General features: G+C 45.3%; 1 protein-coding gene across 1 annotated transcript; it reads right to left on the bottom strand.

Annotated features, from left to right (window-relative positions):
* Positions 1-779: 779 nt before the first annotated feature.
* Positions 780-11,079, bottom strand: TBX6 (T-box transcription factor 6). Its single transcript, XM_054995033.1, has 8 exons — positions 10,956-11,079; positions 9,828-10,056; positions 8,644-8,911; positions 7,782-7,925; positions 3,272-3,342; positions 2,876-2,943; positions 2,044-2,236; positions 780-1,029 (listed from the first exon to the last, which is right to left on the bottom strand). The coding sequence occupies exons 1-8, from the start codon at positions 11,077-11,079 to the stop codon at positions 780-782; spliced, it is 1,347 nt and encodes a 448-aa protein (XP_054851008.1).
* Between the last annotated feature and the right edge of the window lie 2,649 nt (positions 11,080-13,728).

Raw genomic sequence — 13,728 nt, 5'->3', positions numbered from 1 at the left:
AAAATGACCTTTTGTACACTGCATGTTTTGTTTTTCCAAATGTTGTTGGGAGAGTGTTGAAAGCTGTGCTGCAAGATTGTGAGCAAAAATGTCTAATACGCATCACCCTTTGTGATACTCCTGACTGACTTGAGTTCTGTATCAAAGAAGTAGGCCCTGCAAAGCAAGGGTTTCCTCCCATTACAGACTCCTAACTAGTAGAAGATGACAGGCATGGAAATCTTCATAGCACATGGGCTCTGTCTGCTGTGGAACACATCTAATATATTATCTGAGAATCTCACCTTTTAATCTCTCTAAAGAAACTTCTAGATCTTACTGCTACTGCTGCTTAAAGGCATGCTGCTGTTCCCATCGCTGCCAGTGCTGTTTGTCTCAAAATGATGTGCTATACAAATGTTGTAATTGAGAACTTCTGCCCTGATTTATTTCAGACTCTCTAGATAAGACTTGCTAAGTTAAGCGAAATGGCTAAAGCCTCAAATGTAACTCCAGTGAAACAGCCAGAGTTCTCTCCCCCCTCTTTAGAACCACCAATGAAAGGAGAGTCCCTGGATGGAACTTCGGTAATCTGTTTTACGTAACGCTTGGAAGAAGGCAAATGAACTGTATGTTACAATCTTAGAAGGATTTAATTTTAAAAATGATACACAGAAGTTTACAACTGCCTTTCCCCAAAGAGATAAAACAAGAAAGGGGGAAACTCCAGGATACCTTGAAAGCAAAAATTATATAGAAGAGCTGGGAGCCAGTTTTCTGGGTTTTGAAGGAGAAACAGGTTAGACCATCGGTGGCTGGGAGCCTGGATAGGTAGTTGGCGGCCCATACACACGAGGGGTGGGGGGATAAGGTGTGAAGCTGAATTTGAAAGGGGGGAAAGGAGAAGCATCTGGTGGTTCTGGCCCCCCAAGGAATGGAATTATATCCAGGCCGTTCCAACTCGTTGGGAGCATTGCTCTGAAATCTGATGGCTCGTGGGGTGACTTGGCAGTGGGTGAAGATGAAGGAGCTGCCATTTCTTGGCTTGGGCTGTGGAAAAACAGATGGGAGAAGTCAAAATGGTCAAAGCAGAGAACATTTCCTTTACTTGGGATGGTGAGTGATTTTGTGTGTGCGTGCTTGCGAACAGTACTGCACCTTGTTGAAGATAGAACTAATTATTTCTATACGCTGCCCTTGCTCTAGATTTCTCATGTCTGCTAGTGCCTTGTGTGTCTCCTCCATTTTCTGACAGCCCTCCCTACACTATATAAACCTCCATGTTCCTCCTTGCCATATTCCTCTTGGTTTATGCCACTATTTTCAAAGAATGTTCCTTCTGAAAAGAACCAATGGTAGGAGAATGAGGGTGGGTGGCCTAACAATACACTAGGATTTTGGAGATACTATTCAGTGGGAAGCTCCTGCAAATAAGATGAAATAGCACAGACTTTGGGCTCAGAACATAAAACCAATGAAACAATAGCTCTTCCTGGATATGTAACAAAGACAAGTGGAAGGTGCCATATGGCTATCTTGTTTAACTCACGTAGCAGAGCCTACTAATCTAGGTATAAAGCCGTGAAGGTGGGGGCTTCATGCAGGTTTGACGACTATCATTAAGGTCTTAAATTCCAGTAAGCTGAATGCTGGATTAGGAGTCAGTTTTGACCTTATCTAGGCTGCCCTAAGAAGTGGCACATGTATTTATATACCCATTCTTAAACTTGTCTAATAAAAAACACAGGAGGAGGAGTATGCTGGGTAGCATCATATATATGGCCCTCTACCTTCTGCTTCAGTTCAAATTGACCTTGGCCTAGGATACTACAACAAAAAAACTACAACATTTTGTACCAAGTGCGTTGTAAGTGCTCAGACTGGCCCTGCTGCTTTAAAGGGTAGGTCTACCGTTGCCCCACTATTGGTAACTTTAGTCATCAAATTAAATTTAATCTGAGCATACACAGTCAATCTCCCAAGAATGCTGCAAAAATCTTCAGTTTATGAAGATGGAACATGTGCTCTGAACTGATGGGACTGGTTCTGCCCTTCTGTGCTCACCTGCCAAAAGGTGATGGGGCTCCTCGCAAACCATGGAAGGCAGCTGGGTGTTGGACATACGCCTCAGCCCCACTGGGATTAGTCGCTCCAGGAGGGTAGAAGGAACAAGAAGGGTGTGGAAGCACTGGGGGTTGCTGTTGGCCCAGAGGCATCTCTTCTGTAAGGGTGGAATCGCACGGGCCTTTCTTGCTCTCTAGGTGGAAAAGAGGCTGGAAGGTTATAACTGGAAAGGGGCAGTTCCGGAAGCCAAACTGGAACACTGTGAGGAAGTTGTATGGATATAGTAAACAGAGACCACTGTGAAAATCGTAGTGTGATTAGCCCTTTAGGTAGAGCTTACAGCTCAATAGGTTCAGAAGTCTGGAAGGTTGTTTGAAACACAGGGAATGTCTGTTATATTCAGTGGGCTTGTGGAATCGTAACAGGAAGCCTCTACTATGTGGGTACTGTAGGATAAGAGTGCATTGTCTGAGAAAGGCTGTTCCTAGGAAATGACAATAGAGAATGAAATGGGGGAGGGAATGGCTTAATAGGACTTGGAGGAGTGGGGCAGAAAGTGATGGGCTATATGAGGATAATAGGCAGTAAAAGGAACTGGGTGCCAGTGGTGGCAGTTCAGGGCCTATATTGAGAAAAGGATTCCTATGGCAGACAGCCACTACCTAGAACTGTGGTGGGGGAGCTGAGCCGCGAGGCCATGTTGAGCTTTGTTGACCCCATATTCAAAACTGCATCCAGAAGAAACCCTCAGATTCTGGAGAGATCTTTAGGGTGATGGAAGAGTTAGAGATATGAAGGTAAGTGTCAGGATAAGGGGCATGCTTTTTCTTACCACTTTCCCCCACATTGGTCTCGCCTTCATTGGCCTTCATTTTCCTCTTGATTCTCGCCTCGCGCTCCCTGTGTTTTAGAATGGAGGAAGCACAGTAAAGTGTAGGAAAGCACTATAAAGAGGCTTGGGTTAGATTCCTGTGGTTGTTTAGGCCCGGTGAGCAATTGGTCCAATGAAGAAAGCCATGTTAGTGACCCTGCCACCTTCCAGCGGGTAATTATTCTGACCCATTGCCTTGTTGGTAGGCGATGGTTAGGGTTTAAAGATCCTAATTCAGGCCGAAACCTGAGTGTTTTCAGGGCCAGATTAGCAGTAGGGAGTCTTTGATGCTAGCAAGTATGAAGACTAGAATGGTCCCTCCGGCTATCAGCATCTCCCTCCCTTTCCGCTACTCACCTTTTGCTGTTCATCCCATTCTCCCGGAAGCCTTTGGCAAAAGGGTTGCTCTCAATCTTCATTTGTGTGATCTGAGGAAGGAAGCAGGTAAATGTTGGTGATGAAAGGGGTCTTTCTACATGTCTAGATGATGCGCATCTATACAGTACATTTCATCTGTTTTTATATGTAAAATGCACATGTACAGACATTTTTTTGAATGTTCTGAGAATCTTAGCTTTTCACTTTTTCAAAGTGAAACATTTCTTAGCTTTTCACTTTTTCAACGTGAAACATTTCTAGTTCTCATTGCTGTGAGATTAAGCTTGAAAGGTGTGTGAGTAATGCCTGTGGAACTCGTAGGAAGTTTGGGAGAAGCATGATTCTGACGCACAAAAATGTCCTATGTTAATTCTCCTTGTGTCTAAAAGAAACTGAATAGATTGCATAAAGAAAATTTATTAAAATGTGTTCAGTTTGCCCAATTTAATATATTTAGGCTGCACAATTGAATTTACCTTCAAGCAACATTTTGGCTTTTGTTTTTAAGTATACAGTCTTGTATATGTATATAGAACAATGATCTATTTGGGAAGGAAGGACAGGGAGAGCGAGGAATTGATTTGGAAGTGTTATGACAGCTGAAACTTGGCAGGAATGAGGAAACACTCTGCTTGTTCTGGCAAAGGGGTGGGGTGGCAAAGTTGGCGCATTGCACTGCATAGCACCTACCAACGTCACTAGTATTAAAATTCCAGTCTTAAATTTCAGTTGCTGCCTGTGTAGGTGTAACATCTTTTTCAATTTCCCTGTTCTGTATGGTTGCCAGTGAGAAATTCTGGCTTGGAGATTTGTGGGCAGTTCTAGGGAAGGGGCTTCCATTTGTCTTAGTCTCTATAGTATACCATAGAGTCTGTCTTTTGAACTAACCATTTTCTATAGCAGTGCTTACCTCTGTAGTCGGAAGATAAGTAGGAGGTTGGTAACCCTAGTGGGTCTGCACTGCTCATACCTTTTTTACAACCTGACATGACAAAAAGTTTAGCTGCCATTGTCTCACACTGAACAGACGAAACTGTGGTGGGTAGCTAGAAATAAACTCTATGTGTCTGCTAGTAGCCAGTGTTCTCTATCCAAACCTTCTCTCCTCTTACCCTAGCCATGACAAAATTCAACCTCAAAGATCTGGAACGAGAATAATAGAATCATAGGGTTGGAAGGGATCTCTAGGGTCATCTAGTCCAACCCCCTGCACAATGCAGGAAATTCACAACTACTCCCTGCCCCCCACCCCGACTGCCCCATAACTGAATTGGTTCTCTTCTTCCTGGACAACAGGATGATCCTGGGAGACAGGTTCCCTTAAGTACTTGATTGCTGGGCTCCTTACTCCCTACTGTTACTGATAGTGATTGGTATATTTATTTAATATATAAAAAGCTACCTAGGGCTGCCAACCAATGTGGGGCCTGGAGACCCCCAGGAATTACAACTGATTTCCAGACAACAGAGGTCAATTCCCCTGGAGAAAATGGCTGCTTTAGAGGGTAAATTTATGGCATTATACCCAGTTGAGGCCTCTCCGTTCCTCAAAACCCACCCTTGCCAGACACCCCCCCAAATCTCCAGCAATTTCCCAAGGTGGAGTTGGCAACTCTTAATCGCAAATATCAGTGTCTATGTCTTTGGAGGGGTGGGAGAGTGGGGACTGCATCTGATTTTTCTAGTTGTGAAAATAGCTTCTGTAATTTTCCATGTGTTCCCACTTCAAATGTTACTCTGCTCATGTGAGTAAACCACTAGTTACTGGCATAGCTTATGTCTAACGTTTGATTCATATGTACTCCCTGGGCTTTTTTTCTGGGAAAAGAGGCGGTGGAACTCAGGACCGCACAATGACATCACTTTGGGTCAGCTGGAACAAGGAGGGAGTTTTTTAATGTTTAAATTGCCCTCGGCAAAAATGATCACATGGCCGGTGGCCCTCGCCCCCTGATCTCCAGACGGAGGGGAGTTTAGATTGCCCTCCGCGGGCAATCTCAACTCCCCTGTGTCTGGAGATCAAGGGGCGGGGCCACCGGCCATGTGATCATTTTCAAGAGGTGCTGGAACTCCGTTCCACCATGTTCCCGCTGAAAAAAAGCCCTGTGTACTCCTCATTCAGGAGTTTGAAAAGGTAGAATGGAGTAATGCATCACTTCAGACTGCAGGGGGTGTAGTCCAGCTTCCAGTTTAGCAGGGGAAAAGGTTCTACACCCTCTGTTTTCATGCTGGGCTGGTTTTCTGTTTGCAAGTTTCGGTGAGAAAGGTGGACTATAAACGACATAAATAAAAAAAATAAAATAATGCAAAGGAATAAAAATGAAATCCGCAACCTGCATTCTGAAGCACAGCAGTCTATTCTACTACCTCATTCGGGTGTGAACCAGGTTTTAGCTACCCACAAAATATGTGAAGTGGCAACCTTCCAATATACTTTTAATACTGCTTGTATGAGTTGTTCTTGTTCCTGAAGAAACCACTCAACTGAGGTGCACTGAAGGAGAACAAGATAGTTCTTTACTGTAACTCATCGCAGTTCTGAAAGGCAATTAACGTGTGGGCTGGCTTGAAAGGATACAGCTATAAATGGTAAGGCACTGAGGGACTATATAAGAGGCGGAAGGATATGAGGGACTATTTAAAAGTAGGAAGAAATGCCATTTAATGGAGTGTGTATGAGAATAAAACAGCCGTTCCTAAATAGTTAAGGGAAAGGGTCAGCAGACTGGTGAGTGGAAGCAGAGGGATATAATAAAGATGGGAGCTTCCATTACACGTCTACTAAGATGAAAGGGTATTTTGAATGAAGGGGGAGGGAGGGGGAGGTAAGAGCATAGATGGTTCTTCTTTTCATAATCCAGGGATAATGGGGGTGAGAGAAGATAGGGTACTACATGAAGGTAAATCGAAGGAAGCATACAGAAATTTTATGTTTACCCTTTTGGAGGTGGAAAGATATTGTTTAATGTCAGGAGGAGAACAGACATTCCCAGGGGAGGAGTTGAGCTCATTTAGAGGCGGAAGACTAACATGGGAAAGGTTTAACTTCATGATTTGGCTGTAGTAAAATGTGTTTGGCATATTGTATGGAGTTGTATAGAGGCAGGAGAGGAGTGGCTGTATATTGGGAAGTCAGGGAAAGGCCTGAGATCCATGAAATGCTTTTTGGAAGGGGGCAAATAGGAGCTGGGAGGCTCATTTGATAGTGGGGGTGCCTGTTGACAATACTAGACCTCCCTGCAGACATAATGTAATTTGACATTTGCCTGGTTTGAGACGAGTAGAACCAGGGTTTTTTTTTCTGGGAAAAAAGGTGGCGGAACTCTCAAGAAGAAAATGAGGAAGAAACGCATGGAATTCTTTGAAATCATATTTTCAAGCACTATTGCAGAGTATTTTCAAGAGGTGTCGGAACTCCGTTCCCCCGTGTTCTCCCTGAAAAAAAGCCCTGAGTAGAACAAAATGGGAGATCTAATTGTGCAGAACCTCCTTAAAATTGCATGTTCGTGCAATTGCTAACTTTGCCTTTGAATGTTTTAATGATTTTTTTTTAGTATACTGTGATTTTATCTTTGCATTGTAAACCTTTATAAAATGCAATATTGAATGCTGCTTGGAAGGCCTTTTCCTTAACCATAGACACAGGGTGTTATCATAGCCAGCAGCAGGGTTGCGAGATCCAGGTTGGGAAATTCCTGGAGATTTGGGGGTAGAGCCTGGAGAGGGCGGGGTTTGGAGAGGGGCTAGAGTTATAATGTCATAGAGTCCATCCTCCAAAGCAACCATTTTCTCCAAGGAGGCTGATCTCTGTGGCCTGGAGATCAGATATAATTCTGGGAGATCTCCAACCGCCTCCTGCCGGTTGACAACTGCTCTGAGAACCTCATGGCTGGAGCCGGTTTGGTGGTGTGGTTAAGAGTGGCAGGACTCTAATCTGGAGAGCCAGGTTGAATTCCCCACTCCTCCGCTTGAAGCCACCTTGGGTCAGTCAAAGCTTCTCAGAACTCTCTCAGCCCCATTCACCTCACAGGAGGAGGGGGGTGGATTGTCGTGAGGATATTAATAACATACTTTGTAAACCACTCTGGGTGGGTGTTAAGTTGTCCTGAAGGATAGTGTATAAATCAAATATTATTCAGTTTGCAAGACCTGAGCAAGCAGGACATTTTGGAGATCACTAATTCATAGGGTTGCGATAAGTTGGAAGTAGGGCTGCTGTCCCCCCACCCCCCAGAAGCTATCCATACTCTACAACTGAGCACTGGCATACCCCAACTTCAAGGCTAAGCTTTGGGGAATATTTCCCTAAACTGAACCCCATGGTTTGGGCCCATCTTGCCTGCTGCTCTTTCAATGTCTGAAATCAAAGTAATGATGTTTACTCTGGAATGTACTGAAGATTTAATGCTTGTGCTAGTTCTAGAGTGTCTAGTAAAGGGAGAGTTTTAAGGAGAGATGTACCATTATATAGTGATGGCTTTGGTCTCACCTGTGGATTCTGGTAGGCTGTGACAGTCAGAAATTGAGTCTCTGGAAAGGTGAAGGAAGCACAGCCACCTCCTGCACCGCGGCGCCCTCCAGCTCCAACCACGTGTACCCGCGGTTGATAACGGTGCATGGAGTGGACGATGAGCTGAGAAGCACAAGAGCCAGAGGTGAGTCATCATAACCATATTAGCGGCTGCTGATAATATTCACCCTAGCATAGCTCATGTTTACCCACTTCCTCAACTTATCCTTTAGCTCTCCATGAAGGCACGTTCTGTAATTCTGCACAAGTGCAGATTCAGGATTCATCATCCCGAGAAAATCAGATTTCAGGGTTTTATTAAGAAAATAGTGTGAGAGAGATTACAAGTTTCTAGTCATTTGTAAATTTTATGATACCTTGGAGGAAGATTTTTAAAATTTATTTTAAGCACCAATCCAGTGTAGTGTAGTGGTTACTGTGTCAGAGTAGGATCTGGGAGACCCAGCTTCGACTCTCTGCCTTGGAAGCTTGCTGGGTGACTTTGGGCCTACCTCACAGAGCTGTTGTGAAGATGAAATGGAGGAGAGGGGAACAATATAAGCCGCGTTGGGTCCCATTGGGGAGAAAGGTGTGGTATAAATGAAGTAAATAAAATGGCAAATAAATTCACAGGCCTAGCTATGGTTCATACCAGTTTACAGTAATCCATTTTGCACCCACTCCCATAATCAGCCTAAAAATCCTCCCATATATTTTTCAGTTCCATCATATGAAATTCTCCACTAGAGCCTATTGAGGCCTTCCCCGGGTGCATTTTTCTCCCCATACGTTGTCTCCTGACTGCCATTCCCAAACAACCCTTCTCTCCCTCTTTCCATACATGCCCATGGGGGTCCAATGTATTGTTGGTGAGCTTGAGCCGATGGAAGGATACAGGTTGGCGCATCCAGTGGGCCCCTGATGCAGGTGAGTCAGGGTGGATGTAGACCCGGTCTGGTGGAGGCAGTTCAGCCTTGCCACTGGCTTCCCATTGCTTGCCGTGCCACTTGTATCGGGAGCCGCCTACTGGGACTACATCCACCAGCAGCAAATACTTGGCCTCGGGATCCAGTCCGGTTACTGAAACTTTAAGCTGTGGAAACATACGCCTGGGAAGTTGATTAAAAAGAGGGTCAGGAATTCTAATTAGGGGAAGGTTGAAGTAGAATGCAGGGAAAGAGCAGGAAAGACCGAAATCTTCTCCCCCCACCTCATCATTGTTCATATTTGAGGCTAACCATTTCAGACTAATGAAACTAGAAGATGGGAAGACTCTGCCTACTGATTACTGTTTGGCATCCATCTTCTTTAAAGGAAAAAGATACTCTTGATGCATTTCATATCTTTGGCCCTTAGACTTCTTTAAGGCATTGGAAGCAAATTAAAATTTCCCCCATACAGCATGTACAGGTGAGCTACTGTGCAGGAAGATGGAAACATGCAAAACACCCATATTAGGGTGGCTGGAGCAGAAGAGGTACCCCTTCCTTAATTTCTCCGTGTTTTAATTTCTTAGAGGCAAATCCCCATTATTCATTCATTAAGGAGCATTCCAACAAATCCCTGCTCCTGGACAGCAAACGGGCTGCTCACTCGTTGGGCTCCCCACAAAGCCCCACCCCTTCCTTCCTCCATTTCAGAGCATTACAGGTACTGTTATATTAAATCATTATGGAAGTAGGAAAGACACACCCTTACACCCAGATACACAAATATATAGATGACAACATGTATGGGGCCCAGGCCAAAACATCAACAATCTTTTTATGTGATCTCTAGGTAAACTTTCTGGGTTTTGTTAACAGTTTCTGGCGAATGATTTAATTTTTTAAAAAGCAAGTATTTGGAGATGGGATAGGGCAGTTCCTGGCTGTGGTTACCTAGGGGTAAAAATAATGCAATCTGTCCAGAATCGCTGTCTCTCCGTATCTCAGGACTGGTGCCTGGTTCAGGGAGGGCACCTATGAGGTTGAAGAACCCTGACTCAAGGTAAGCGCTCTCTCTCCTCTCTGCATCACATCTCACCTGCCTGCCTTGGTGATGATCATCTCTGTGCCAATGGCACTGAACCGTTTCCAAAGCTCACCGTTCTCCAGACTCATTCGTACTCCAGAGGGGAGGCGTGTGTTTGGTGGGGGACCTGGCGGCAGAGCCTGGCTTGACCCATAAGGGAGGCCGGGAGCTGGGGGCAAGAGACGCCCTGAAGGTTCCAAGCTGGGGAAGAAGCTATCCAGCTTGGGGGCAGCATCGAGGTCTAGGGGCAGAGAAGAGAAAACAAGTCTAGGAAGGAGGTTAATAGGATAGAGGGGTATTTCTTGAGGTGAGGCAGAATTGGGGGGGGGGCTATAGTCAGGGCTGTGGAGCATCATCCAGGAATTTGTCACCCTTCTGCTGGTTTCCGCCCAATCTCACCCCCCCCAACCTCTTCTCCTGACCAGTTGGTCTCTTTCAGGTGCTAAAAGTCCAGCTGACTGGGGATTGGGGGGTGGGAAGAGTAAGCCACTGAATTTCTGTGAATTCTTCAGCCTTGTTATCCCACTCCTGGCCTCCCACTGATCTGTCTCAAACCAACAGTTGCTTTCCTCTTTTGGGTACTACTGTGGTCCAGCCTTTTGGTTTGTCCCAGCTTCTGCCTGGCTGTGAGCCATCCTGTTGCTTGTTCAGATTAAATCCCACTCTTTCCCCGGAGCACAAAGCATCCCTGGCTTTACGGCCCCTGTTGCTCTCTCCAGCCTTTCCTACCAGTCCAGGAGTTCTGCTTCCTGGTCTCATTTTGCTCAAATCCCACCCCCCTCTTGCTAAAGCCAGGAGTCCTGGCTGACAACTCTGCATCTCTGATCTGCTAGCCACCTCCGCTCTCTAAAGTACTTGGAAGTCCTGACTTGCAGCTCCTCCTCCTCCGCTCTCAGACCCTTTGAACCATTCCCATCCAGGGTCTCTAGAATTTTGCCGTTCCTTCTGCATAGAAATCTTATATTCTTGTTTAGTCTGAAACATTTGTATGCCACTTCCTCTATTAAAATGCTGTTCCCAGCCTATTGCTCCATTTACTTGATCAATATCCAGCATGCCTAGTTCCCATTCCTCCACATAATCTCTCTTCAGCTTCCCCCCTCCATCTCCCAGTCACCCCATCATGTCCCAGTTTCTCACCTGGATATCTGAAGGCTTCATATTGGGGCGCCTGACTCTGGGGATACCCGGCTCCTGGAGGTGGAGGAGGTCTCAGTGGATAGGAGCCCCCATACTGCGAGAACATCTCTGAAGGGTGATACATGGGTTGCTGAAGGGCGTCTGGGAGCCAGGACTCCTGGGTTTTCTGGGAAGGGAGTGGGGATCTTGTGAAGTAGAACAGGTGAGGTTGGGAGCCAGGGCTCCTGCCTTTTGTGGGTAGGCAGTACGTTCTAGGGGCCTAAGGAGGTACAAGGTGTAGGAGCAGGAGGGAGGGGAGGGGAGGCTATTGGGGTAGAACTGGGCTGAGGGGCTGAGAGGCCAGGTCTTCTTGGTTCTGTCTCCTGTGCCCAGAGTGGGATGCCTCCACCTCCTGATCCTTCTCTCTCCCCGAGAAGCCCCTGGCTGAGGCTGTATTTATGATTCCGCCAAGACTCTTTGAAGTGAAACCCCAAATGGCACATTCACACCTCGAGGGGGGAGGGGTTTGGGGCTGAAAGCAGGGGAACTGGCGCACAGAAGTAGCAGGGACGTGTATTCTCAGTCCCAGGATGTCTTCTCCTTACACACCCTCCAGCTATTTCTATCAGTGCCCCTCTATTTTATCCCTCTTCCATCTTTGCAGGTATTTCTTTCATACAGTTGTCTTCAGCCCAGGTCCTCCAAAGATCCCCGTTTACCATCACCCACCCCAACTCCAGTTCTGATGCCCAAGGCCCCTCCTGTGGTTCCCTCACTCAGCTCTCCCCGTCCATCTCAGACTTCATTAAGAGGCTTGGCCCAGTCCCTTTCTGTGCCCACCACTTGAATCCTCCTAATTGCCTAATTAACACCCTGACTCCAAAGTTTCCTGATTGATCCTGACCTATGGGTCCTTGGTTTACAAGTGGGTGAGGGGGGAGGTGCCATGGTCATTTGTCATCCAGATGTTTTTGCAGCTGGGATAGACAGCTGCAAGATCCTGGGAATGGAGTCCAATGAATTATTCTGGTCCCCAAATTGTGGCTAATGCCTATCTTCTTTGTAGCCTCCTAATACAACTCTTTCTGTGTATAAAATTGGTTACAGTCGTTCTAAGTGGTAATGGTAACCACTTTAAAGGGGTGTACATAGTCAAATGCTATGGAGAGAAGTTGTTGATACTATTGTTCACAGTAATATATAATACCATTTATACTTGCCTAAATTCAATGCACATATCATGCCATTTGAAGCTCAACACTTGTGTCTACAGCCAGTAGGATATACTCTGCACTAAAAAAAAATGTTTTGTATCCTCCAACTATATTCTGTGATAAGCTGAATTTTGCAACCTGAATAACTTGTAAATATTTTTCCAGTACTATACATAATGTATTCTCTGCTAGCAGAGACTTAGGGCAAAAAAGTACCCCACTTCTCACTGCTTGAAGTCCTTCGGGCTTGCCTTTGTCAGAAGTTCATATCCTGAAAGTCTTGTTAGTCTTTAAGGGGCTGCTCGACCCTAATCTTGCTATTCTACAGCAGACCAACATGACTACCCAGCTGGAACATGCTTCCAAGTCTTTTTGTGACCTTAAGGGCTAGATACTTAGTACTTAAAAAAGAAAATAACTGGAATTTTTTATTCTAAGGATGCTAAATCCTGCACTCTTACCTGTTTCTCCACTTTGTCAACCACACCACACAACAAACATCCCTGACAACCAGTGTTATCACAAAATTCTGTTGTTCGTCAGATGAGGGTATGTCAGGTGGGTTTTAGCCCCCCTGCAGAAACTGTATCCATAAGGAAAAATATTACCAGTGTTGTTCCCTCTCTATAAGTGGTGCTAAATCATATGGAGATTAGTCATTTTCAGCTTTGGCCAGGCTTCTGTGTACTCCAGAGATCGTGTGCATTGGAGTTTGCCTTCCTAGTTAGTCTGATTGATTACTTCTACTTGCTGTTTCTGAATGCAGAGCTGCTTCTGTTTATAGCATCCAAAGATGAGTCCTAGAGTATCATGAATGGCAGAAGACAGGCAGGATGATGCTGATTGGAGGTGGTGAGGAGGAAGGGTGGTGGTGGTTATTTTTAGGGTTGTGGAAAGCTGCTACAGGCTCCTAGATGCCTTGGAATCCAGAACTCTTTGAAAGTGTGTTTTTGTGCTGCTTGCTAGAATTCCCAAGTTCTACTGTAAGGAAGGTTTCTGCATTTTCTCTCTCTCTCTCTCTGCCGTATATATGTGTAAAGTGCTCTCAAGTCACAACTGACCTATGGCAATCCCAACAAGGGGCCTTCAGGACAAGTGAGAAGCTGAAGTGGTTTGCCATTATCTTCTTCTGCAGAGTCTTGTTCGATGATCCCCCATCCAAGTACTGACACTGCTTAGCTTCCAAGATCTGATGAGATCAGGGCTATACCCTGCTGCCTTTCCCTCTGCCTTATAGCCAGGCTCATATGGGCCTTTTTTGTGAAACCAACATTTTGTTGGTGGAATTCCATAAAGCTGCAAGAGATATAGTTGACAAAACTGCCTGAAGTCAGTTTTTCTTCTTGAGCATTCCTTTAAGAAATACTAGGTTTGTAGCAACTGTATTTTCAAATTCTGCCCCCCCCCCCAAAATTTGAAGTGGAGTGCCCCTTCTGTCTCCTTCTGAGGGGCCATACAGAGCAAAGAGCCATATATCCCTATGACTCATGTTATAAAGTTCTCAGGGTGTGATATTTGAGCACCTTTATGAGTTGTTTTAAGGAAGGCCCTGTGAAAAAGAGAGGTTATATTCCTCCAAA

This window comes from Eublepharis macularius, chromosome 12 (genome assembly GCF_028583425.1).
Source record: "Eublepharis macularius isolate TG4126 chromosome 12, MPM_Emac_v1.0, whole genome shotgun sequence".
NCBI classification, from domain to species: Eukaryota; Metazoa; Chordata; class Lepidosauria; order Squamata; family Eublepharidae; genus Eublepharis; species Eublepharis macularius.
The sequence above is the reverse complement of the archived record's forward strand: the minus strand, read 5'-3'. Positions and strand labels throughout refer to the sequence as shown.